Source organism: Buteo buteo, chromosome 13 (assembly GCF_964188355.1).
Source record: "Buteo buteo chromosome 13, bButBut1.hap1.1, whole genome shotgun sequence".
NCBI lineage: Eukaryota > Metazoa > Chordata > Aves > Accipitriformes > Accipitridae > Buteo > Buteo buteo.
Genome location: NC_134183.1, coordinates 32,728,332 through 32,755,970, shown reverse-complemented (window position 1 = coordinate 32,755,970; position 27,639 = coordinate 32,728,332). Strand labels below are relative to the sequence as shown.

At 36.5% G+C, this 27,639-nt stretch overlaps 1 protein-coding gene across 3 annotated transcripts in view; it reads left to right on the top strand.

Moving 5' to 3' along the window:
- APBA2 (amyloid beta precursor protein binding family A member 2) overlaps positions 1-27,639 on the top strand; it is a 110,142-nt gene that overhangs the window by 39,120 nt on the left and 43,383 nt on the right. For all 3 annotated transcript variants that reach the window (XM_075045442.1, XM_075045439.1, XM_075045440.1), the window contains one exon: positions 23,867-24,873. In XM_075045442.1, coding sequence (XP_074901543.1) covers positions 23,905-24,873 — 969 coding nt within the window. In that variant the 5' untranslated portion in view covers positions 23,867-23,904. The remainder of the gene's footprint in view (positions 1-23,866; positions 24,874-27,639) is intronic.

Here is a 27,639-nt window from a genome sequence, read left to right as displayed (position 1 = left end):
CTGCAACAAGTCAACTGGATACAGGCATTTTTTTATACAACCATCTAGAGACTGACTCTGTACTAGCAGCCACAAACTAATTTTTTGTAACAGCATAAAGCTTATAGGACAAAATAATCAAAAGATGTAGATGATAAAGTGCTGCTAAAAGATCAGGAGAAATCAAAGGGATTGCCAGCATCCTAGAGAATTTTCTAAATGAAAGGAGCATGGTGATGCCAGGAAGTGGATTCTTTCCTATGAAATCAGAAATACTTTGTCATTCTAACCTGGGGAAGAATTCTTTCCTTACCCACACAGGCATATAAATAAAATGCACCAATACCCTGTAAAAACATCAGCTTGACAGAAAATGTCAGCAAATGTCCACAAAATAATTTGGATTTGAAATTTGAAACTTTTTTTTTCTGAAAATGGCTAGAATTTGGTACTGCAGACAATCTGACATGACATCCTAAGCTGCTTAAGTTCCAAAGGGCTTTCATTCTAGTGTTCTATTTTGCAGACTCAGTTTTTTTGATTGTAGAAAACTAGTCTTTGAGCTTGTTGAATGTATTTTTTTCTCTTTCTGCTGAAACCTGAACTATTCCAAGTTGAAACTTTATATTCCATAGCTGTTGACAATGAACATATGCCCTCTATCTAAAAAGAAAGAAAGGACGATGCATTCATTTTTCAATTTCATGTATGCTTATGCATGGACATATGTGTATGGGACTATGTCTCTGTGGGCATACAGGAAACTGTCCAAAAGGACTCCTATGGACATGAGTACATCTGGCAGGAAAAAGTATGACAGAAAAGGAATCCAGTGTCAATTGAAAGCAATGGAATCATGTTCTCCAGTATCAGCAGGGGCTGAATTAGGACTCAAGTAAATCTTAGCTGAACCAATGCACATACAACCTTTTCCTTTCCTCCCCACAATTTTACACACAAAAATACAAACATTTTCAGTGGAGAAACCCCCTCACAATGAGTACATTGGATGCGGAAGTCTAGGTTACTCTAAATTTTGGCGCAGTATAGGCGCTTACCTTTTGATATGTAATTTTGGGGTTTATGTGAAACTAAGCCTTATGAAAAGCTTGTTCTGTGTGCTCCTCAGAGATTTTATGAAACATCTTTTTTTCCTTCCATCCCCAGTAATTTAAACAGCTGACCAGTACATGTAGCTCCACAAGTCTGAAAAAATTACATATTTTTTCATATGGATGTAAGCAGAAACAGCTGGTCACAGAGGCTGTGGATTGCTTGCCATCAATTTTTTCTTCTATTCCTGTTGGATATTTTAATTTTAACTGGGGATAGGGGATTTAAACATAAAGTGAAAGTTAAGAAATTTAGAAGCAGTAGAAATTACTTGTCTATTCTAACTGTTCTTAGGTAAAAACTTTCCATTTTCTTGCAACACCATTTAAAATATCCTGGTCTCACAAGACAAACAGTTATATTTTATTCCTTAGAGTCACTAGGTATTAATTACATTAATTTCTATGCATCTTATTTTAAAAAGGAAAAAGGAGATTGGTAGACAAAAAGTTGAATTAGAAATTTAAAGGTTAAATTTTGTGCACAGTCTAGGTTTTGATATAGAGACTGTATGTGTGTGTTCATATATGCAAGTACATGTGGAAATATGTTCTTGTGCCATTGAGATAAAATTATATGAACATTGAGAAAGGCAATTGTATTTACTTTTCTAAAGTATCTTGTATATTTATGCTGGCAATTATGAAACTGCTTAAATGAGACCTGTAGTATAAAATCTTGGGGAAGATACATGTTTAAGTGTATCCAAATCCAGTACAACTATGAAGCAAAATCTCTTCTAAGATGGGACAATACTTGGAGCATCTTTAATTTCTCACTTTTCATTGTCCTCAGTGACCTGGAGCTCCTTAATTCTTTTGGAGACACTATGCAGTATTCTTTTTTGTACAGATTCTTTTAATTACAACAGTCACTAGAAAAAAAAGTATGCTGTCAGTGTGCTATGTTAGCAGGTCAATTTGCTAGTCACATAATATTAAACTGACTGTTGTTCAAATGTAACCTAATTTACCTTGTGTGCTTTTGTTCCCTGTCTCAGTTCATAATGTTGTAGGTGTCTGATGCAGATTGTTAGCAAAGATAAAAATTAAATGTTATTAGGAGAAGGAGACAGTTTATGCTTTCATTATCTTGAAATAACTAGTAAGGACAGATTTTTTCCTTGGTGTGTTTTTATATTGATTTTCTGAAGTCAACGATGCTATCTTCTGTCATACCACCTAAAGACATGGCTGAAATTTTCAGGCAGAAGGTGATCTGGAGATGCTGCATGTTTGCTGCTCTTCAGGTTATTCAAGACAGCCTGTTACTAATGGCATATCTGCAGTCATTTTAAGCCCTTATTGCTTGTGTTCATCTGAGACACCTACAGCATTCATTATTGTAGCATGTTGTCAGCTTTGCTGTGTCAGCATGAAAAAATTCTTTTGATGTGGAAAAAATAGAAGGCATTCAGTGTGTGCTTAGCACCATTTGTGACTGTAATATTTAAAAGGATACCATGGCAGCCTATAAATGCAGAAAATATTTTTCCCTTTTCTCCTCAAAAGAGTATTTCCTCAGTAGGACTACACATTTATAGATGACTGCAATAAATAGATTAAAGGAACAGCTTTGATTTAGGTTTGTTTTTTTTTTAATGGAAAGATTCTCATTTAACAAGTTCTTGATTGTCAGCATGCATTTTTCTGTAGTTTGTATTAACTAGCCTCATAGCTGCAAGTTGAGCTAGAGGAAAACAAGCCCTTTCTCCTACCTCCTATAGCAGGAACATGCTTCTCCAATTCTTTTCCTCTTGAACATGTTGTTTTCAAGTAGCCCTTGCAAATAATGAAAATTAAAAAAGTGGAAAACAAAGTGCTACTCTCAGACATACTTGTGGCTGCCAGCCAACCTGTGCAAGACCAAGGACCATGACTACAGCTGGTTAAAACTGGCCAGGAAGTATGTCAGAACCAAACTCTATTAGAGCACACATTGATTGGTAAAGTGCCTACTTTCCTAGTTGTCAGTGTTGTCTCCCGATTGGCATTACAGCAATAAGACTTAATTAAACCACTTACTAGCTATAAGTAATAACAAAGCTTTTAAAGATTTTATTCATGTATTCTGCATGAGCTTAAAAAAATATCTTTGCTATGGATATGTATGAATTAAAGGAAATAAGAGATAAAAGCAGGTGTTTTTTTTTTAAATTAACACTGAAGGAAAATTCTATTTCCTTTGATTTATTTGTAGATAGTATTCAAATGAAAAGCATTTATATTTGCATCAGTAAAATAAATTGAGGACATCCTAACTAAATATTAAAACTGAGTTAATGCAGATACATAGTACATTATCCTCAAGACTTAAGAAGCTGGACACGCTTTTGAGAATGCATGTCAATATTCAGGGAGGGTTTGGAAGCAAAGTAGTTAGGACTCCTTTTAAATGTATAGCTTGCAGACAAAGTATAGATCCTCTTTTTTAGTTTATATATTTTAGGCATTTATTATTTCAAAGTACTGGTTACTTCTGTATGCAGGTAGTTTTATATAGTGTTAACGTTAATAGCAGTATTTATTGTTAATTGGAGACTAACATGTACCAGTTAGGATAAGACCTGTTTACCTGACAATAAGCTCGTTTAACTCTCCCTGCCCCATTCTCACACTCTTTGCCAAGAAAAAAAGCCCCCAAACCCTATGGTTTCCACACTGTTTGGCAAATAGGGAAAAAGAATCAGTATGAATTTCCTTCCACTTGCTATTGGAACGATTACAAGATATGTTAGGTGATTTGATAGCTAGGCCTTGGTGTCTATTTATGAAGTTTAATTTGTTCCCCCAGATCAACTCTTACTTGCTCCCCCAAATATGTACAATCTGGGTATGGATTCTCACTCTGTTCATTTATTACAAATAATTGTTCCCTTTTATTGCCTTGAATAATTATCTTATGCAAAAATTGATCAAATGAAAGAGAAATACTGTAATTTCTAGGTTTGGCTTTTTTTTTTTTTTTAGTATTGAGCATTTTAGTGTTATTTCTTACTGTACTTTGCAAGGCAGATGAGATTCTGCTCTTTTGTTCAGAAAAAATAGTGAAAGGGCTTAGGAAGTCTGCTGGAATGTGATGGATCTTATTTAAATTTTTATTTATATTACGTTGGATGAGCTTCATAGATGAATTGCACAAGACATCTGATTTTCACACAGTATTCTGTGTTGTTCTTTCAATTCAGACTAATAACTCACAAATTAAAACATTGTATGTGAACAACAATCTGTTTAATTCCTGACAGTTTTCTGACTCTGTATTGCAGATAACCTAAGCAAGGAGGTACAAAAGTGGCTTAGCATAGCTCGCAAACCCTGCACTGTGGGTTTGAGCTGCTCCTAGAGACTTACCCTGGGTCTCTCCAGCTTATTGTATCATAGGCATGCACTCATGCACAGAGACCGTGATGATTAAAATGGGACACGTAGGATTTAGATAATACAAATTGAGAAACAAAATTAAATTGGAAGTACATTTTTCTCACTAGTCCTTTCAGTGATAATTCAAGGAGAGTCACAGTATTAGTGTGTGTTTATGGATATTTTATAAATCTAAGCACAGGGAAATTTGCTTCTGTGGCTAAAATAGTAAACTAGAATTTAGTTGAATCTTAAATATTTCTGATTTTATTTTTATTTCTAATTTCTTTTTAGTTGTTTTTTTAGACACATGTGTGAATTTCATTCAGCAGTACATGCTCTCACATTACTTCCCTGTGTTTTATTTAGCTAGTGATATTCTAATCTTTCTTCAGCAGAGTCTAGGGGAGTGTTTATGACTAAGCAGGACTGACATTCTGAGAAAGATTACCACTGAAAGTAGGTACAGAAAAAAATAGGGTATTTGGATACCTGTTTGGAAAATATTTGGAAAACATTCAAAGAAAAGAAGCTTGATAGATAATTAAAAAAATTAAAATCGGCTTAAAGTAATCAAGTTGATTCTTATTTCTCTCTGCCAACTTTGTAGTTTTGAACATGTAGCTGTACCCCCCACCACCCCAGTGATACTCTCTTCTTAACAACTGTATGAAAGGCCAAGCAGAAATTGCATATGCTTTGGAAATAATGAAATTGAACAGACCCAAAGCTGCAAAGATAAAACTAAACACACAGGAGAAATAATTTTTGCTAATCCTTTTTGATTACAGTGTTCTTACAGGGTGGTAGTTGTAATAGCCATGGATAAATTTATTTTTTTAAATTGAAATCCTTCTAAATAACATGATAAAAAAATAAAAAGACAGCTGTTTTGTGAAAGCTGAGTTGTAACATTTCTTTCAGGCATACCTGTCTCTTATCAACAGATAGCATACCCTGAATGCATTTGCTGCTCTGCCACTTAAGATAAATTAATTAGTCAACACATTTTCTAAAAGTGAGTCAGGAGCAAATTTTATCCATTGGTACAACATTCTATAAATTCATAGATGCATTATAGATGAATGGTTTTGATCCCTAAGCTAAGCATCCAGGCACAAGACAGTCAAGATGTGCAACAGCTATGATTTGCTTTGAGCCAACGAATCTCATTATCTTTGTGTTACCAAATGTTAAATTATTGGCTTGAGGCCTGTTTTGAATAGCATGCACAGCTTAATAACGTGAAAAGAAAAAAAAGATGGTCCTTATTTTGGAGAATTATATTTTAAGACAGAGACATAACTTTACCATTTTGGACAACTGTTGAAATTATAAGAAACCAAAGTAAAGTACTGAAAAGAAGATGTGTGATAGAATAAGATGTGACAGTCTAAAATCTGAAATTTAAAAACATGTAGTCCATAACACAGCATACTACTCTTAAGCAAGAAAGATACGGTATAGTATTCATAACATTCACAGAGTGAAATTATTTTGCAGTAAGACCCACTTGTATGGCTTGATATTGAATTTGACAATGACAGGAATGGAAAGGTTGGGAGAAGTTTAAAAATAAGTTAGTAAAAGAATTAAAAAAAAGTGTGACTGCTACATTTATATTTTATCTTTACAATGTGGAAGAAACATACTCCCCTTTTCAAAGTCATTAATTCAGAGAAGAAAATGTGAATTTGAGAAAGGATTTGCACTGAGATTGTTTAGATTCATGTGTCATCTGTTGGTGGAATGGAATTACAGTGCTTGCGAAAGGCTCTTGGTGCAGTAGCCTGGAGACTGAAATACTCTGGACATCCACAATATAGATTTAGTAAAAGCACTTGAACCTTTTTTTAGACAGCAGTCTTCATACATGGAGGTAATTGTTTTAAGGTGTAAGATGGCTGTATGGTCATTGTATGGCAAGCTAAGTCTTTGGCTTTTCTCCAGAAACTGTCTTGAAAGGCTTCTAAGTACTCCTAGATACTGATGAGATTAACGCAGACGTGAAAATTAGGTATCTGTAGGCTAGCAAATGGTACTGCTGTGAAACTCTTTAAAAGTTTATTTCTTTTTAATAAAAAATTAAGCCTGCTTATTTTTCTGATTATGTAGTCAATCATAGTTAATAAGCAAAAGGCAGTTTACCTGTAACTATAGTAGTAGATGCAGGACTTAGCCCAGAGAAGCATTTTATTTTTCCTTGGTTGAATATTTCTTGGAGAGAAGGCATGTTAAAGCCATATGCTTATGAAAAAGGACATGAAATCCAGAATCAGTATATAAGAGCTCTTCTATGTTGTACTTTACTGAGCAATAACAAAGAATTGCTGTAGCCAACATTAACTTCTGTAGGGCCTTAATACTCAGTAACCAAATTCCACAGTACTCTGCAACTGATGTACAACACTGTGTTCACTGTGTTTCTCATAAGGTATTAATGTTGTAGAAAGCACACTATTCTCATCTGGTTTAAAAAACATTTGCATTTCAGAAAGATTGCTTTCAGCGTCTTGACTCTGTAAACACCTATTACTTCTTTCTTTCGTGATACTAGAATTTTGTGGAATGCTTTCTTGCTCAGAAGTGCCTCAAGTTAATAATTTTGTCTTTGATTACTAATTTTCATCCAAATAATTTGACCTCCTGATATATTAAGTGATTTTGTGCAGTGACTTTGCCTGCCATGTCTTAATGACAGCAGTGATGGGTTTTGTATCTGGCATTTTTTAATTTTAATGAATATTTTGAGTCATAATTAACTATCCTCTGTGGACAAAATCCTCTTTAATCTAAATTGCGTATCTCTGCAGATAACAGCTCAGATTCTCTGTATTGTTGATTGAAAGAGCGAATTTTGACCTAAATGTTTGGAAAAATGATGCTTATGAACTTTAATTTTATATCAATCAAAATGCAAATTTACATAAATAATTGATTTTTTAAATAGTCCTAGCAATAATTCCTGAATTTGTGTGAATAGAAATCAATATTTAGAACTAAGACATGCCTCCACATATATCACCTTAACTTATCTGAAAGGGTAGGACTATCTTACAGCTATTCAATGGCAAAGTTTGACTTAGGTAACATGCTGTGCTGGCTTGAAGGAAAAATCAGCAGGCCCAGTATCCCACCTCCCACAGTGGCCAAAAGCAGATGCTTAGGGAAGATAAGAACAGAGTAATAGCTAATGAGACGTCCCCAGAACTGTCTCCCTGTTTTCTATGAGTTGTAATTGCTTTTTGCTTAGGACATCTTTTTTTTTTTTGATTAAAGAGACAGGATTGCTGTCAATTCTTAATCTTTAAAAGAGACTTTAAATGAATCTCAGAAATAAGTGAGACTTCTTGTACAGAAGAAAGGTGCAAGTTTATTCTGTTTTACCTAAGAGACATTTCAAGGTAGGTCTTGTTCACTGAGTATGCTCTGTCTCCTGTAAGGTTATGTCTGGTCTGCATTTTTAGATGTTATATTTAGTTATGTATTTTCCAACTTGCTGCTTGTAACTAAATAGAAATAAGATGTTTGTGGCTATGGTGGTAATTTGGGAACCAGGAAACACAGGACCAGTTCATGTACTTTGGGTACTTCAGCCTGGATTCTCAATGGATGGTTAAGTGTGCATTTCTGAAATCAGACAGGCAGCTCCATGTTATAAGGATGTGGATCTTAACATGCTGATGACCTACTGAATGATTGTGTACCTACTTTGCTGTACAAGGTCTGAAATAGCCTTTCAGGTGAGCTGTGCAATACACAGAGATACGAGGCTTGGTTCTGCCAGATGTACTAACTGAGGTCAAGTATGCATGCTGCTTCTTGAACCTGCTTGAAAGCAATGAGTGTGGTATTTAATAAAGTTGGCCTTTGGGTGGCCCTGCTGGACCTGCAGTGACTTAGTGGAAGTCAATTCAAGTACAGATGCCAAAGTATCATTTGTTTTCCCTTTATGCAGCACCTCCTAGTCCCCATAGCCATAGGGAATGGAGAGCTGACAACAGAAGGTAACAATAATTCATCAATATCCATTTAAGTTGCAGACTTCTTAGTGTAGAGTACACATCCTTCACATGCTCACATAGCGTCTAGCACAGCAGTATCTCTGTCAGGTCACTGCATCTGTAATTCTAATACCAAATAATAGTTTAAAGCATTGTGGTCGGTGCTTTGTTTCCAATAACTATTTATGTGTAAACCGACTGAGCTATAACAGTATTATTCAGAGCACATCTAAATAATTTTACATTCAAAATATTTAGGAGGAAAGGTCTTACTGTCATAAGATGTAAAAATATATAAAAATTTTCTGCTGACATCTGATGAAGAAGCTGGTGGATGTAAAGGTTTCAAGCCATCTTGAGTATCTGCCAAAGTGACTGACAGAGTATTTATCTTCTAACCAGTTGTTATAAATTGGAGGGGATTTTACTGATGTGCAATTTATGCTTTAGAGACAGAAGGGAAAAATCTTTCTAATCTTGCTTTTCAAATGAGGTGGTCATCCACTACGGAGCAGTGTGCCTGAAACACAACCAGCTGCAAGCTACAGATATTTTTTCAAAGGTTGGAAATGCAAAATCCCATGACATAATTCACTGCTAACAAAACCTCTGATTATCTTCATTATCTACTATTCTTATTAAATCTTTATTTTGTAAAATGTCTCATAATTTAACCTTGCAATTTGCTAATTCTGCTTAACAAAGGCAGATTATTTTATCTGGAAAAGATTTAACACAATAGTCTACCTTTATTTTATTATTTTAAAATATTTTTTAATTTATTTACTAAATCTGCCAGCAGGGCAAGTATTTGTATGAGTTTGAAAAAAATGTTCTGCTAACAGGAGAAAAATGCAACCTAATCCTCTTATGCTAATTGAATGGGGAGGGTGTTAATAGCTTTCAGCAAGATTGTAGAGGTTTCATCACTGGGAAGAACTTCATGCAACTTCCAGACTACTCCTCTGTAGTTTCACTGCAAATAATACTTGGCAATATCTATTCTTGACTGTATTTTCACCAGGAAAATGGTCTGAGTACAGTAAACTTCTAAAAGGAATACCTGTATCTGTTCCTCTTTGGTTTTGGTGGGACTTAAACACCCAAATGGGGTGAATAAACGGCCATGTAATAAATAATCTTATACTTTTTGGAGCATGGTTAACAATTATTTTTTGAGCTACCTGTTTGCAGCTAGCCAGTTGGAAGAATAGCTAATATTAAAAGTCTATAGACCGGTAGCAATACCTAATTTTAAGGTCTTAGTAGATACTGCTTATGGGGAATGTGACAATTGTTAATGCCTGCAAATCTAATTTCTGTTGAGGTCTGACTCATTAAAAAGGTGCTGTCAATCCTTCCCTGTACCCTTTTAAAGAAAATTTCATTTTTTTCCTAGAATAATGTTAAGTGAGCGCTCATGGAACTGTTCACAGGACTTCAAGGTCAATAGTGATAAAAAGTCTTTTTGAAGAGTTACACTCTGAAAATCAAAAAGCTGTAAAATTTGGGTGTGAATGGTTGGGTGTGAACTGCTACCCTGATAGTTAAACCGTGCATTATTAGAAAGTTAAGCATCTTCATTTTCTTTTAGAAATGTGGCCTTTCCAATGACCTACCTCCACAGCTACTGTAAATTGACAGTCTCAATATTCTAACCACCTTCCCTTCCAGCCATCTAACCATTCATTGAATGAATGCTCTTGGATTAAGGTTGAGAATGTTTGGCTTATTGTTCTTAAATGGTGCAGTTTGAAATATATTGCTGAATCTTCATGTTTCATTTAAAGTGACCTATTCTGTCCTTCTATTCCCTTCTACATTATTATTAAAAGAGTATACTTTATTTACCTCTGCCTATAACCTGAAATTAGTATTCATGAAAAGAAAGCTACCTTTTTTTGCACGAGGCTGGGGAAGCACATACGTGAAATCATGGTTCAGTGATTAATTAATTTCCTGTAGTAAGTATTTCCAGTTTTATTGTATTAAAAATTTGAACAGATACATCATGCCAAAAAAATCCAGAGAATCTTTACTTGGTAAACTGTAAACTAAAGCATAAAATGCTAATCAAGCAAGTTCTAAAACATTAATTGCTTCTACACCATGTATTTTTAAATAACTATCAAGTTTAAGAACTTCTCTTCCATCTCAATGGCAAAAGGACACATAATTTTAAAATAATGGCATGTTAAAATGGCCCCATTTTTTTTCCTGTGCTATTACATTTTTCTTTAATTTGACACCACCTTTTTGCATGAAGGGATACATGTGCATGGAGGGATACATTAAAGGTTTCTAAATTGTGATGAGCTAAAATTATTCTTGCATGTGTGTAAACCTATTTAGCTAACACCCATGGAGTTCTTTTATATCTATGTGATAGCAACAGAGTGCAAAGCTTGCTCTAACAGCTTTAATGTAACCAGTTTTCTTTCCTTTCTTACTGCACATCAGGTTCAATAAAACCTGTTTTGCTTGTAGCCGGCAGTAATCTTAGGTCCAGTTTAGTATGATCAGGAGTCTGGAACTCAGTGCAAGGAGCATCTCAGATTACCAGGCTTCAGAGAGCAGTCAGTCTGTGTAGCCTGCACCACAACAAGAGGGAGTTTTCTACTAAAAAGAAACAGCCAAATATACAGTTTAGGTTTATATTCTTGTGGAATTGAATCTCATGGAACCAACAGATTTTTTTGTCTCTTCCTATTGTGAAGACTCTCTTCTTGCTTTTTTTTTCTCTAACAACATGGAAATTTGGAATTTACACATCTTGTCAAAAGTGCTAATCCCTCACCTTTGAGGAGGTCCCCAAATCCTGTCTCACCTTTTGCTTATACCCTGAAGTCACTAGTCACTGTATAGGTTTGATGGCTTAAAAGGCTCTTCTAGGAATTTGCGATGGTGTATTAGTATTTTTTCCATATTCTAGCCAAAATAAATTTTATCTTGCCCTTGTACAACACTTCTGACTGCACAGTACATCTTCCAATCATTGTTAATCCATTTCAAAACACTGAATTGTTGTAGACACAGAAGAAGAATTCCATATATTAGCAGACACTTTAGGTGGAATAATTTGATTACTAAAGTAGTTAAATCTACATTAGGGGCCAAATGAATGAGTTTTCCTTTAGTGGTTTTCCAGTGAACGATCTTTTCAAAAGTATACCGGTATGTAGAGATAAGAAGAAGGAAATTTAGTCCTCTTAGCTGTTTTTTATTAAACATTTTAAGTTGACGAAAATACTGTGTTAGACTTAAGAGTTTGAAGAAATTGCAATAGGTGATGTTTTTGCATGTCAATTTTGTGAGGCCAGATTCTGTTAGTATGCATTTGTAAAATTGGCCCTTCGGACCTCAGTAGTTTTCCCACAGACAATATAGCTGTCTCCAAGTTCAGTGTCTGTTTTGTCTTGCTTGATTTCAGCCACATGGCTTCCCATAGTTACATTAGCACTGGCTCATGTTTTGCATATAGTGATCTGTTATAATGTAGTGCTAAGTCAGTATAGAAACTGACCTTGTTATTGAGATAAAAATATTCCCCAGGAAATTGCAAGATGGAATAAAAAGCATAGAAGTTAGCAGGAGATAGAAAGATTGTCAGACTTCTGAGTACCCTCCATAGTCAGCAGAAGGGTACTCTGCAAAGCATTTTACAACTTTGTATAATCCATCCTAGGACAGCCTAAAAATTCTACCGGAGTTCTGGATGGATTGCAAGTTGTCTCATACTGGCCAGAATGTGTTTTAATTGAATTGGCATATATTCTATGCATGATAATGTTAACATATGCTTTACTTTTCCCTTATTCGTGTATTTCCTTCCCTTATTCCCATACAACCTATACTTTTCCCTTGTTCGCAGTGAATTAGGAAATACTTAGGATAATTGTGAGAAGATATTAAAATTTATATTTATTATTAAATAAATTTTAAAGTTGAAACCTCCACATAGCTATCAATGGAGCATTTGTGTGCAGGTAAAACACAAGGGATACTTTCATTATTTAAAACTGGTCTCTTGGAGCAGGGCAGCCACAAGAATGGGCCATAAAATCTCATTGCCTTAATTTTGGAGGCTCATCTTATTTTGTTGAATAAAAATATTCTGCTTCTGTCCCTCCCCCAGTTTAAGATATCTGTAAGGAGGTTATATTTTTGGTGGGTTTTTCTGTATAGCAGGCATAACACTGCAAAACTGATCCTAGCGCTAAAATCTTTACTCAAGCAACTATATGGATGTGGCACTACAGGCTTTGTATCCCTCTTCGAGCTGTGGAATTAAACCCTAAAGAATGATTAAGCCACATCAACAATATATTATAATTAAATATGTGATTAACACAGATTTTTATTACCTCACCAGGAAATAGCTAATCTTTTTAATTATAAAAGCTACATTCAGTGGGGATATATGTTCAAGAATACCATTTCTGCAATGTCATAGGATTTTACACTGTCTTTAGCGTATCTTTGTCTCTGTTCTACTTTTAAATTCTGTTGGTGGGTTCTAATTATAGAGCACTTTTAGAATGCCATTTACAAGGTGATTATTGCATTTTAAGATTTATTAGATTAAACCAAACTGAGAAAATATTGTATACCATAAAAAGAAACGCAAGAACACCGTTCAGAATGTACAGTCTTTTAAAAATATGAAAAATAATTAAGTCATCTCAGAAACCATGATATAATCTCATGAATAGCATGAAAAGAAGGTTGTCTGACCTCTAGAAAAGTAATGGTAATGATTTCACTTTCATGTGAGGTAATGAAACATTTCAAATATACTGAGGGATTACATTGATGTGGTTTAACAGTAGCAAAAGACATTCCATTGCAAATTATCTATTGTTTCTCTTTGGTTTCTGGGTGAGGAGGAGGTGTGCATTAGATATAACTGGTCCATATATGCTATTCATTTCTTCACTATATGCATACACATTTCATATTCTACTCAGAATGCAATCTGCTTGCTGACAAAATTTTGTTATAGCAAGGTAGTAACTCAGGACAGTCTGCTCCATTTTAAAAGCATTGCCTGTGGATACAGGGATGTGTATTTTGGAAATCCTAGGCTGTTGAGGTATCTAGTATACTGCAGCTGTTGTAGCTTTAAGCAGAATTTCTGCAAGACTGCAACTGAAATAATCCTAACATACAGAAATATGCATTTGTTACCTCAGAACTTTAATTTCTCACTCTGTCAGTTGTTAAGCTAATAAAATAAGCATAATGGTGAGTAATAATGAATATATAATTTTATTTCCTGTCTACCTGTTCAGTGATTTTTTTTTTCCAAATTTGTATCTTTGTGAATACCTCAGGTTCACAGGAGGCACAGTTGAGTAACCAGTGATAGAATTTTTTTTTGCATTTAGCTACATAGGAAGACCCTAGTGGCTAGTCCTGAGATAAACTAGCGAGTCATGTATTTTAATGCCATCTTTTTTGGATGCTGCTCATTTTCACCTCCTCCACACATTTCCTTCATTTCTTTAAAAATATTCTTTCTCTGTGCTTCCCATGCAAATCTCTTGCTGTTTCCTAATTCTATGTTTGGATTATGTTAAGCATATTAAAACAATGTCTAGATGGTAAATTGAAGCTCTGAAACACTAAATAGCATCAAATTTATAATTGCCTTTAGCTGTTTTTCCTCCTGGACTCTCCCAGCTTTGCTTTGAACAAATCAGAAGACAGGTGGTATAAAATACTATGTAATCATAAAATTACAAAACATCTGTACACTGTGTGAGGGTGAGGAGTTAAGGTTGAAGGTAGATCATGAATCTGGAACTTAACATGTTGCTGCTACAATTAACAAATCTAAATAACTTTTGTTGATATTTTTAATTTGTAACTTCCTATATTATTTTTGTCCTTACTGAAAACAAGGGATTGTGTACAACTGGACAAATGGTCAGTGTTGTATGAACCCCAACTGCTCTCAGCACTGCCACTTAGCCTCTGCAGTTGAGCTACCAAACTCAACAGCAGTTACTGTATGAGCTAGAGGCACTGGGGAAACATTGACCATCTCTTCTCTTCAAAAGATATGTTTAGTGGTTTTCTGGCTTGTCTGTTCAGAGGGTGTAAAGTACTTTCTTTCCTTTGGTCTTGAGGGAGCCCCAGCCTTACATCTGCCCAGCAGGGAGATGGGAAACTGGGTCTTGATAGAAGAGGCAAAGAAAAAAATATTGAAAGACATCTAATTACAGTGTTGATTTTGTAAAAATTTTTTTTGACAGATTGTCAACATTTTCTAAAGGCACTCATGGAAAAGAGAGTCAGATTAAAATAGGGTAATTTTGAATAGAATTTCACAGGACAAAAGAAAAAGCATTTCTAAAGCCTAAGAGGTTTCTGCTTGCTGCAAATAATCATGCTTTAAAATGTATTTTCTTATTTGAAGTTTGCTGGATTTTATTTTAAATAAAGGAAAAAGATGGAAAATCTAATTAGCAAGTTGCTGTTAATTCTGTCCGCATTTTATGTTTGCAACTCTTATTTTTAGACCACTAGCTAGAAGAGGTCAAGTATGTGAGAGTAGAAATATCTTAAAATAAATAGCAAAAGGGCTCATTTAAGACTTGTTTGGCTTCTGTTAGCCCTCTTATTCCTGTTGTGGGCTGGCATAAAAATTCTCTTGGAAGGAAGAGGAAATAGAAAGGATTTTTTGGGGTATTTACAAAAGCCAACAGAAACTGGAAATTCCTGTCTAGTTAAGCTTTAAACTTCCTGGAACTGTCCTAAGTTGTCAACAGCACTGACAAAACACTTCAGGTTTATTCACATATACTGTCTATTTATTGAAGTTTATTTTCTAAATGGCTTCTGACTATTTTCAGTCAGGCTTTTCTGCAAAAAATCATCTTAGTAATTTAAAAATTCTTCATCAAATGTATTGTTGATGCATGACAACTCATAGAAGGAAATACACTCCCCATAAATTCAGTGTCTTCTCTAATTCTCATTGAGTTTGCCTGAGTTGTTTTTTTTTAATAGTGTCAGTAGCACTGTTGAACAGTGACATGTGTCTGCAAGGTTGAATTAGTGTGGCTTACCTAAATACTTGTTCTATTCATAAAGAGTTTTAATAAAGTATGTAGAAAGCTTTCTGAGAGTGGATAGCTAGCATGCACCGTAAAAGGCAGAAGTGACATTCACAAGACCAACTTAACTGCTGGTTTAGGCTGTTGGTACTCAGATTGGAGTTCTGTACACAAACACTAGACCTCAGTCTAGTTCTCAATCTCAAGTTTCACAGTAGAAAAATCAGATCTAAGCTGCTAAAAATTATGAACTTTTGTACCCAGGCACTTCCTTACTTGAAAGTATTCTTTATGTTATATTTTCACAAATAGGTGAATGAAGCCATGTCATTGGTTTATAAATAACAGCCAACTCCAAGTGAGACATCAAGTCACAGAGACTAGGGCTTAGCACTGCCACATTTCTAGATTTCTCAGGTGTCTTTGGTGATGTTTTTTTTCCCTTCAAAAAGTTTTGGGTTTTTTTTGGTGGGGGCGGCTGAGGAAATCAGCCATCTCTAAGACTTGCAGGTTCAAACAGCACCCCTGAATCATCTGTGGCCACAAAAATCCTGGAGAAACAGGCATTTTGGGATATGCTGGACCTGCTGAGCATGCATTGAGCAAAAGACATGCATGTGTTTGTTTGACTATATTTGCATGTATTTACTGCAAATGCAGATCTAACATCCTGGACATAAAAGTACCAGTTCTGCTTATGTCCTATTAAAGAACTGAAACTTATGTCCTAAGTCTTTCCCCTCCCTGAAATAACAGGTTGTGGTTTTGTAGTTTTGTTTTTTTTTAATTTAAATTCAAAAGCTTTAGAGAAAAGGGCTAGACATTTTTAACAGGCCTTGCTAATAATTAGGGTCAGGCTGTGCCAGCCTTACTCAGAGAAACACTTCTCAATTTTAATAAAATTGAGATGCCACTCAGAACAGCACAGCATGACCCTAATTTAATTATGCTGTGGTAGTTCTCACTGTAGGACACAGTCTTATTGTTTCCATGTACAGATGCTAGAAGATCAGTGTTACATAGGCTCACTCTATGTATGGGAGACCAACATCCCCAGTCCTCATTTGCTATATGCCCTTCTACCTTTCCTTCATTAGAGATATTGTGCTCCTTCTGAAATCAGTGTCCATGCTTAGTTTGCTGTGAGTTACACAGGTGGATCAGGGTTCCTATGAGAGTAAGAATCCCATTTATACCTGCTTTTAGAAGAGTTGGCAGGTTATCCTGCACTCTGCATGATGAACTCTCATGGTCTGTAGCGTCCGATCTACTGAAAAATGAACATGAAGTTAATGCAGTTTGGCCTTGGGGAGTCAAATGACTGTGGAATCTGACATAGTCATGGCAGGCTCATGTTGTTATCTGCTTATTAAAGATTCTAGTTCCCAGTCTAGGGTCAGTCACAATTCATCTTGGGTGATTTAGCAGATGGGAGTGTATTAAGTCTTCTGTAATGAAAGCCTACTGAGAAATACCATTAGTTTGATATTAAAATTGTTTTGAAGAAATTGAAGTCAGATTTTTTCCACTTTAACTTCTCTGCTTATTGGAAAAGATACTGGTACAGTTAGTGCAAAGTTCAGCAACATGAATTTTCTCGTGCAGTTCTGTTGAAAAATACTATTATCTTAGTTACGCCTGTACTGAGTAACTTGATAAGTATAACAGTTCTAAACGTATGTCTGTGTTGAAAGGACTGGGTGATTTTTTTACAGCTTTATTGATTATGAATGTATAGGGCTAACATATGGAATAGCAAAAGTCAGCAGTGCATTGAAAACAGCTCAGCAGTAGAGAATCAAGCTTGTAGGCCATACGTGCTATAATCTAGCCTGACAGTAAATTGTGTTGCAATGCTTATGTTCCACTTACATTTGAAGATGACTTACAAAGGGTAGAGAGTTATATCTTTTTAGAACCAATTTAATAGCAGCTAGATTGTACCAGATATTTGGGGAAAATAGGAGGTATTGAACAATTTCAGGGAAGCAAAACTTGCATGGGAGTTTTGTCAAAACTGACAAAGGGTACAGATATTTGAAGCATGGAAGAAAGACTGAGAAGTAGATGAAAGAAACCTGGGGAGGAGTAAGCACAGGAAAGAGGCTTTGCAAATTAAGGTGAGTATATAAAATTGAGGCTAGTAAAACTCTTAGGTTCACTTATAGGTTGCAAAAGCAGGGCTCAAAAGATCATTTGGCTGTAGATATGCATGCAATAGTACATGTTTGTTGCCAAAAGAAGCTAACAACTCCCCCCCCCCCAATCCCTTCAGATCACTACGCTTGTTAAATGAAAAACTGTCAGAGAGCTTGTCTTGCTCCCACTAGAATGCTCTTCAGCTTGTGAATCAAGTACATATGTAAAGCAGTTCTTTAAACACAGCCAGGAATATTATACTGGGTATTTCACTTTATCACCATGTTTACAACTGTGTACCATTTTTAATGCTAATTTAATTGGTCTCTCTCCATGGGAAGAAAATAGTGAAGGTATCTTTCTACACAGGTGAAAAGTTGTAGAAGTGTTAAGTTCCATAAACCCTCTCTGCAGCTGTCTGGGATTAGGTGTAAAGAATTCAGGAGAAAGCTAATGACTCTATAATGAGCACTGATTAGAATAAATTCCAGCTGTAAGCCAGTAGTCCTTTTTCTAGGAGCAGAAGAGGTTGGTTCCCCTATGCATACTCCTTTTTACTGCTACATAGAAATGCAGCATGTGTTTCTGGAGATCGATTTCCTCTTCCTTTCAACATTGAGCTGAGGCAGGGAAACAAGAAAAATAAAGCAAAACCATTACTGAAAGCAAAACATTTTTATTGAGAACCTTATGTAACTTGGCCCCTTAATCACTGATCTCGACAGCACTGATGGAGCTTTAGTGGTGCGCTGTACAACATTAATCAGCATTTGCTTGTCTTGGCGAGATAAAATTATTGAATCCTGAGGAGAGTAAAGAAGGATATGGCATTGATGCCCCATGTTCTCAGGAACACTTGTTTTACCCCCAGTCAGAAGTTGAAAAATGCACTTGGAGTGATACAGAAATTTGACCTAACTCTCCACTATCAAGGAGGGAGCTGAGATATCAGAAGTAGCAGTGAGTCTTACACCAAGCAGAGGAAATGACCTGTTGACTCAGTTGAAGCCTTTATTCATAAAGTGCCTCTGGATCCAGCAAATCATTACTCCTGTCTTCACTTCAGAGGACATTGAAGTAGTAGTAGATAGAAATCCGGTATTTTCTCCAATTTCAAGAGCATTCTTAGTAACTGGTATGTGAATGTTAGTTATGTAACCTTCTAACATCATAGATTTCTTGAGAAAATTAGGAAAAGTATTTATCCCTGCAGTAGGTGACTCAGAAGGCTTCTGCCCAGTAGACTGAATAGCAGAATGTGTGGTAAAAATTTGGTATGTATTGCATTTCTCAAAAAATGCCCCAAGTTCTGTTTTTGTTCTTCTAAAATCTGAATACAGTGCGTTCAGTTAACTGTCATCCACATAGATAAAGTAACATCTCTGTAGGTGAGAAGATGAAAGAGTTTGGACCTGTGGCCATCAGGAATGAGCACCTTGCTGTGTGACATGCGACAACTTGGAAAAAACCTAGAACGATTTTAGGTTTTAAAAGATTTAGGTTACGCTAAACCTGATGTAAGACTGAAGTATTTTTCTGGGAAACCTGAGAGATATTTTGGAACAGTGGAAGAAGGCTAGGCTACCTTGGCTATTCTGATATTTGAGTTAAAATACAGCTGATTGTTTCCTTGACAGAAATGGATATGCAGCTCCATAAAAAGCAATTCTCAGACTTATGTTTGAAAACCATGTTTAGTAATTCAGATGTGTAGATACAGTTGTAGAAGTTACATTTTATAGTTGAAGATAGTATAATCAGTGCAATTCAGTCTGCAATTCAGAGGCTGAGAATAATAAATTCTGCCTTTTTGTTTTAATTTGATCAGTACTTGGTTTCCCCAAAAGTAGTGCCTGACTGAGAAGATGGCAAAGGTAAGGAGGCCAACTAGAATTATAATTGTTGTGCAGAGATTGTTTTGCAACTTCAGTTTCCATAGCAATGAGATCAGCCTTGCCTCTTTTTGAAAAAAAACAGGCTTATTTTACCTCCATTGGGAACATGTGCCTCCATTTCAGCATACACGGGTAAAGCACTGTCTTCAGTCATGGCCTCAGACTGAATTAATGGAAAACCAGTTTCCTATGTCTTTTTAGTATGTCAGTGCTGGACATTCTTGAGAGGAATTCCTTTCTCTATTTCTTATCACCTATGCTCTAAAAAGTTTCCAGTCTGCCACTATTTGAAATTCTTCCTTTACACTCCTTCCCATAGTGCATATGTTGCACTTTCACATGCCACTGTTGGGGGAGAACTACAGCTGCTGTCACTAATGCTGCCCAGCTGATAGCCATTTTCTTAGAGCCCTCAGAGCTCCTAACCTGGCAATTTCCCCACAGCTGTTGTAGGTGCCATGCATCAGCCATACCTCCCTTTCTAGGCTCCTACCCTGCCTAGCCACTGGCTTTTGGCTCTCAGAGTACATACTAATGGGTTCCTGTGACACACACAATTACACAGTATCTAGTGTGCAGTGAATTTTCTTGCATGTAAGTAATGTCTATGAACTTTCAACTATGGGAATTTATAAAAGGGTATCACTGCAGTGATACCACTTAAGGCAGTTTCAGGGCCTGCATACTAAATGAAGATACTTAGGTGTGGGTGGAAAAACTCTGTTACACTGTCTGTCTAAAAAGAAGGGTACTTATCTCCATATGCTTTAGGAAAATCTGAGTCATGAGTTTTAGACCATGCTTGTGTTACATGCTTTGTGCTTCTTTATCTTCAGCTATACTGTAGTGACTTGAATGGAGGGTCTACCACACTGTAAATCTCTAAATATTACTTAATATGGAGAACATTTCCAATGACTAGTAGACTGAGACCACTGCAGATGAGAACAGTTCTTTCCCAAAGAGACACTTATTTGTTCTGTTCCTGACAAGAAATAACTCTGTTAATACAGATAAGGTGGCTGTAGTTCTTTCTTGCATTGCCATCAAAACCATCTTTTTTGTAGTACTCCATCTTAACTTGTTTTAGATATGTTTGTATAGTGTGCTTACCCATTCCTGATCTGGTCATACAAGCAATTTATCTTGCTTGCAGGCAGTTTTTTGCAGCCTGTGCAGAGCATTGCAGTGTTGTGATTAGATTGCTATTTTAATCCAATGTAAAACAAGTTTTGTTTATACTGCAATCACAGTATAGAAACATCCTTAGTTTGCAGCAAGTAGAGCTAACTAAATTGGAGGCAACAGTAGTGGACAGATGGTTTGGTGTTCTGAATTTCTTATTATTGACTCCAAAGTAAGAATTGATAGCTAGTTTATGAAGGGGATCATAGTGGGCATACAGATCATATTGAGGTCTTGTAGGTCTGCTAGTTCTTCTAATAGTGAGAAGGTGCAAGTAATAACTGGGAAAGTTTTGTCGCCTTTGATTTTCTCATTTAAAACTTCACTTCAGGTACACTATTTACTTCAAAGATTTCTGTCAAGACTAGTTCTGCAATGTATCAATAACTGAAGAGAGCTTCACACACTGGGTTCCTTTCATGTCTTCTCCTGTGACTAACATTCATCTCTGCTTTGTATCGGAGAATCTAGAATCCCTGTTCCAGGGAGAGCCTAGATTTGCCACGTGGTGCCATTGCACTAATTCATAGATTCCTGGATTTGTCACAAACTAAGGTTTGGGGTTTTCCTTGTGATATCAGAAATTCTGCAGGGATATCTACAAGGTTTTAGGTTACAGTAACAGAATATTTTTGATAAGTTCATAATGCCTAGGAAATTAATCTCTATATAGCTCCTCTAATCCTCTAGCTCCATACTGATTTTATTGTTTTATGTGTGCACACAGACTTGGGGAACTGGTTATGTCAAAATGATCACGTGGTTGGCTGACATGCCTTTATTATATGCATATAGTAAAGCATGCAGTTGTGTGGTGCATTTCAGAAGCCTATGTCTGAGCTCAGTTCACCCCAATTAACTAACTGCACACATCAAGCTTATCATAAGCATGATGTGCAGAAAACAGACTCCACAATCAGTGAGATTGTAAAGTAGGTATGTTCATTCAGCGCTGGGCAGCACGGGGGGGTAGTCCCACCAAAGTCGTGCACGCCCGACTTGGCAATTCACTTCAAGTTTATACAGTCAAGTGTTACATATTCACAATATGCCTATACATATGCATGACCTATGCCCTCTTCATATTAAAATTAGTTCTGAGAGGTCATTTCCATAGTCTCCTCTCAACTGTGCTTGCACAGTGCCTCTTTATGGTGGTCATCTGGTGGTTGCAGAGATGAAGATAGATGACTCCTCTTCGTCACCACTAGTAACCTCTTTTCGTGCACAGGCTCAGTGGTTTCTTGGTATTCACCCAAGCCGCAAGACCAGTCTTGGCTGGCTCTTGGGGCCAGCTCCTGCTTCTTATCAGGAACTGTCTCTGCCTCAGCTAATTTCAACAATGTAAGCACTAAACATCATCCTTCATCCCCCTTTATTATGTCTGCTGAGATTCTTTTGACTCCCCTTCGTCTCAAGCATACAACAATGAAATACAGAGAAACATATATACTGAAAGCATGTTGTTTCCCCCATCCAAATCACACACAAATCACAGTTGTCAAGCCTGTCTAGAATTAGCTATTTTCTTTATTTTGACTATTTTTATACAGTTCATATAATCTCTGCTTATTTATTTAGAATCTAGTATTTAGACAAAAATATGTAATTTAAAGTAGCACAAGTATTTAGTGGGAAGGATTAATGAGCTTTTATGGTAAATGCATCTTTTCCCGGCATATAGATGAGACTGAAAACCAGTCTTGTAGGGGGATCTGTCTAGATTGGAGCATTGGGCTATGATTAACAGGATGAAATTTAACAAGTCAAAATGCCAGATTCTGCACCTGGGATGGGGTAATGCCAGGCACAAGTATAAACTGGGAGAGGAGTGGCTGGAGAGCAGCCCTGCAGAAAGGGATCTGGGGGTACTGGTCGACAGCAGGCTCAACACGAGTCAGCAGTGTGGCCTGGCAGCCAAGAGGGCAAACTGCATCAAACACAGTATAACCAGCCAGTCAAGAGAGGCAATTATCCTGCTATATTCAGCACTGATACAGCCTCACCTGCAGTACTGTGTGCAGTTCAGGGCCCCACATTTTAAGAGAGATGTGAAAGTCTTTATATGTGTCCAGAGGAGGGCAACAAAGCTGGTGAAAGGGCTGGAAGGAAGGTCCTATGAGGAACAGCTAAGGACTTTGGGCTTGTCTAGTTTGGAGAAGAGGAGGCTGAGGGACAACCTCATTGCTCCCTACAGCTTCCTGAGGAGGGGAAGTGGAAAGAGGAGGTACTAATCTCTTCTCCCTGGTATCCAGTGATAGGACATGTGGGAATGGTTCAAAGCTGCACCGGGGAAGGTTTAGACTGGACACTACAAAACGTTTCTTTACTGAGGGGGTGGTCAAACACTAAACAGGCTTCCTAGAGAGGTGGTTGATGCCCCAATCTTGTCAGTGTTTAAGAGGCATTTGGACAGTGCCCTTAACATGCTTTAACTTGGTCAGCCCTGCATTGGTCAGGCAGTTGGACTAAACGATCATTGTAGGTCCCTTCCAACTGAAATAGTCTATTCTATTCTAAAAAACAGTATTTGGTTTAACAATGAGAGATACCTAATGGTATCCAGCTAGTAAGAACTAATAAAGCAGTGAGTGATTTTCTTTTTTTTTTTTTAAATAACTTTAATAGCAGTGCATTATCCTTTAGTGTCCTATGTGACTGCCAAGTTAATAGAATTATTTTCCTTTAGTTTTGTAAGAGCAGATCAGATTCTAAATGTATGCTTTCAGTACACATTAAAGAAATGCCTAAGCTGAAAATTGAAAAGAGCTCTTGTTTACTGCATAGCAATCAAAGCATGACCCCTTACTAGCAGGAAAAAGAAATTGAAAACTAATTTCAAGGTTCAAGATTAAGTCTCTGTCAAATTGACAGAGGAGATCCTACAATTGAATACATTTAGCATAAATGTAGAACCTTCTCTTTATCTGTTCCTTTCAGTGTGCAAGTTATTACTTCGATTTCATGGTTCCATAACATAAGTATTTTAAAAGCTATCTATCTCTGGTTTAAACATCTACAAACACATCCTTTTTACCAAATAAATCTATCAGTTTGTTTCCTATTAACATCACTGATCTCTACTGATGACCTTTTCCTGAATGTGTGTTTTTCCATCTTCCCTACAGTAATTGCTTAGAAATGGTTGTCGTATAAGGAGTTGGCTATGGCAAACAGGAAACGTCAAAGCACTACAGCCAGCATGCTGGATCACAGAGTGAGAGCTTGCCCTACTTCATCTCACAACAGGGAGCCTGAAAATGAAGAAAGTGACCTTCCTATTGAAGATTATGCAGCAAAGGAGACAGAACTAGCAACTGTCAGACAAGGTAGTCCTACACCTGTGGAACATGAGTGCAATGATCATAGTGGAGATGGTGACTCCAGCTCTGACTATGTGAATAATACCTCTGAGGATGAGGACTATGATGAAGGCTTGCCAGAAGAAGAGGAGGGGATCACATACTACATTAGATACTGTCCAGAGGATGACAGTTACCTGGAAGGAATGGACTGCAATGGGGAGGAGTATGCTCCCCATGAGGAACACCATGTTGAAACAGATGAATGTCAGGAAGCTGTAGAAGAATGGGCTGAAGGTAAAATTCAGCACCAAGATGAAAATGAGGTGACGGACAGGCAAGAGTGGCAGGAAGGTCAAGATAATGGCATTCAGATTTTGGAGGATGAAGTGTCATCTTTGGAGATTCAAGACCAAGAAGAAAATATACAGTATTGTCAAAGTGAAGGTGGCTATCCGGACTATTATCCAGCAGAAGCTAATGGAAATTCGCAAGGAATATCACCATACCATTCTAGAAAAGAGGATGCAGAACTGGAAGAGCAGGAAGAGGACATTGACCAGATTGTAGCAGAAATCAAAATGAGTATGAGCATGAGCAGTATTAATAGTACAACAGAAATGAGTCCAGAGCACACTGGGACTGAAAACATGGCACATGACTATAAAGAGACTTGTTCAAAGGGAGAAGCTGTTCACAGTGCTAACAGGCACGAGGGGAGGCCAAAATCACTGAATATCCCATCTGCCTCTAAGCACAGTGGAGATATGCCTAGAGGTTTTAAAACAAAGTCAAGAACCCCAGAGGACAGACAGAAGTGGCCACAAGAGCAGGTATGAGGTTCTTTTGTTTAATCAGATTGTCAGAGGCATTATGCAAACATTATGTTAATTATTTATTCCAAACAGAATTAGAGAGCAATATCTTTAATTTTTTACTCGACATTGCATTCACAACTACATAATCACACTGGATGTTTAGAAAAAGGTGCTGAATGCAGTTGATTTGGGTAGATAACTAAGAAATAGGTTTTGCACAGAGAACAGACAATTCTAAGTAAAACAAGGTATTCCAGATGCATGGGGCAAACCAGGTTATTTACACTATTTTTATTCTGCAGTGACACACTAGATAAACTTAAAACTGGGGTCAGCATTGAAGTAGTTCAAGGGGTTAGGTTTTTTTCCATTAAGGGCTCCTGTTCCATTGCCTTAGTGGGTGATTACTCTTAATTTCTTTTGTTGTCAATAGAAAGTATGCCAAGGCTAGATACTGCATATGTTAAGAACAACTGCAAGAAGTGCCTGGATATTGCTGTGGTTTTGTACTAGTTGGGCATATCTTGACCTTGGCAAGAAGGAAGAAATAGGAGCTTTACTTATACCAAAAGTGCTGTTAAGCAGTTTTATCACAAGAATGGTGTAGATGTTAATTTAAACCATGCATAACCTTTTCTTATTCTAATGTTGAGTGCCAGAAAAAAGAATCTGGCAATGAAGCTTAAGCTTTTCTAGAGTAACAGAGGTGTGAGGTTTTCTTCTTTTAAAGTTCCAAATTGAATGTGCTTACTTCCTTAGAGACACCTTTAATTCCCTTTGCTCTAAGGTCAGTTTAAAGCTTTGACTTTGCATCTCTGAAGTTATATGCAGCTGAATATCAGTTATCTTCTGCAATGAATAGAGATGTACCTAAAAGGTAAAACATAACATGTATTTAGATGACAGACTAGTAAAGATAATTATTTTGCCTTATCTTTAATTAAAATGCTTTATTAAACTTCACAGCTATAAGTTTCCCATTTCAGCTTCATCAAATCTATAAATATTGATTTTCTATATTTAAGTGCCCCACAGTTAAACAATTTAATCTAGATGATTCCATTAAAAACAGACATTAAAATATGTCAATTCCTCTGAAAAACAGCAAAAGGAAGTCAGATGTTTAAGTATATGCTGATGAAACAGGTTGACCTTTATTATAATTGTGAATAAAAAATCTTAGGGGAATATTTTCAGATTTCCCATATCTATAGCAAATTTTTAATATTCATTTCTACATTTTGTTTTTAGAAGTCCAATTTGAACCAAATTGTATAACTTACTATATTCAGTGCCTTACTGCCAGCATAAAAGTTCTACCTTGTGTGAACAAGCTTGATGGTCTTAAATGGTTTGACTAGTTACTGGGTATTGACTAGGAGCAGAGAAGTCTGGTTAGCATGTTTTAGACTAAAGCTGGTCTTTCTGGCACAGTACACCAGCAGCTGCTACTAGGAGTGTTGCTGCTTCTAAGTTTTGAAAGTATTTGCAGAACAAAAGAGAAGATGAGCTCTTGAATAAGAAAGTTAGTGAATTCTTCTATATGCTTGAAGAAGAAATTGTGAGGTTTTTTCCTCCTGAATGACTGCCAATTCAAACCAGAATTCAAAATGGACTTTCATTTCAACATCTTTTTGTACTCTTTCAAAGTTTATTTAGCAGAGGTTGAGCTGAATTGCATTGTACCTTTATTATTCTTGCCAGACTGCTAACAACTGGGGTTTTTGTAACACCGGGATATTGATATAACTGCCACTGGTGTGAAAATAAACAAAGGGACCTAAGTATTTCTGAGTTGCCTGTCTGAGCTTTAATGGTTATTTCCAGTCACTCTTGGGCCAATACCTTACTCTCTTTTAATAATGGAAGAAGTGCTGCTGTAATAGGAAGCCACTGACTGGCACGTAGCCATTGACTTCTGACAATCACTCTTCATAAAAGTGACACACTATTGTCTAATGGATAGAGCATTAAACAATACACGATATTTCATTCCTAAAAATATGAAGGGAGAAAGGAAAGTAGAGATAACAGCCAGAGATACAGCAGTACAGGTATCCATTTCAGTTTAGCATGAAGGAATAAACAAACTGGGTGACGAGACATGCATTTAATTTGTAAGAAAGGAGACAGGGCAAAGCTGCTGTAGGCATCTCCAGCAAAGAGAAGAGCAGATAGGCCTCCAAGGCATAAAGGTGTGAAGCAACATTTCTTATGGAGATACAGAGGCTCACAAATGGAGACATGGGGAGATCCTCCCCTCCCCCACCCCAAGCCTCCAGGGATATAAAAGATTAAAAATCAAGTTAATTAATTTTTAGCAAGCATTACTTGAATGCGTTTATCATAACAAGACTTGTGTTATCTTGCTGTGTTCTGTTCACCTACTGCAGGTTGCTTATCGTCAGCTTTACCTAAAAATCAGGCTCATTGTGAAGGCATTAGAGTAAGAGTAGAGTATCCATTTCTGCCAAAGTAAGTTACTTAATAGGTCCTGAAATGTCCTTAAGGTGAGGTGTGGCTGGACCTTAAACATAGATATTGGACTTCAAAGAATTTGAATAAAGCACAGAGGATTTTGTTCTTCTGGGACATTCAATTCTTTTAATATTTACTATAAAATGTCTAAGGGATGGATGCAATTAGTCTACTGTCTAAATGAACCTGTGTCTCATTTGTGAAACTGAGGTAGTAATTATTTTAATTACAACAATTAACATTCTTACATAGTAGAACGAGAAAAACCCAAGGCCATTGTCAGTAGATTTGCATGCCAAACTT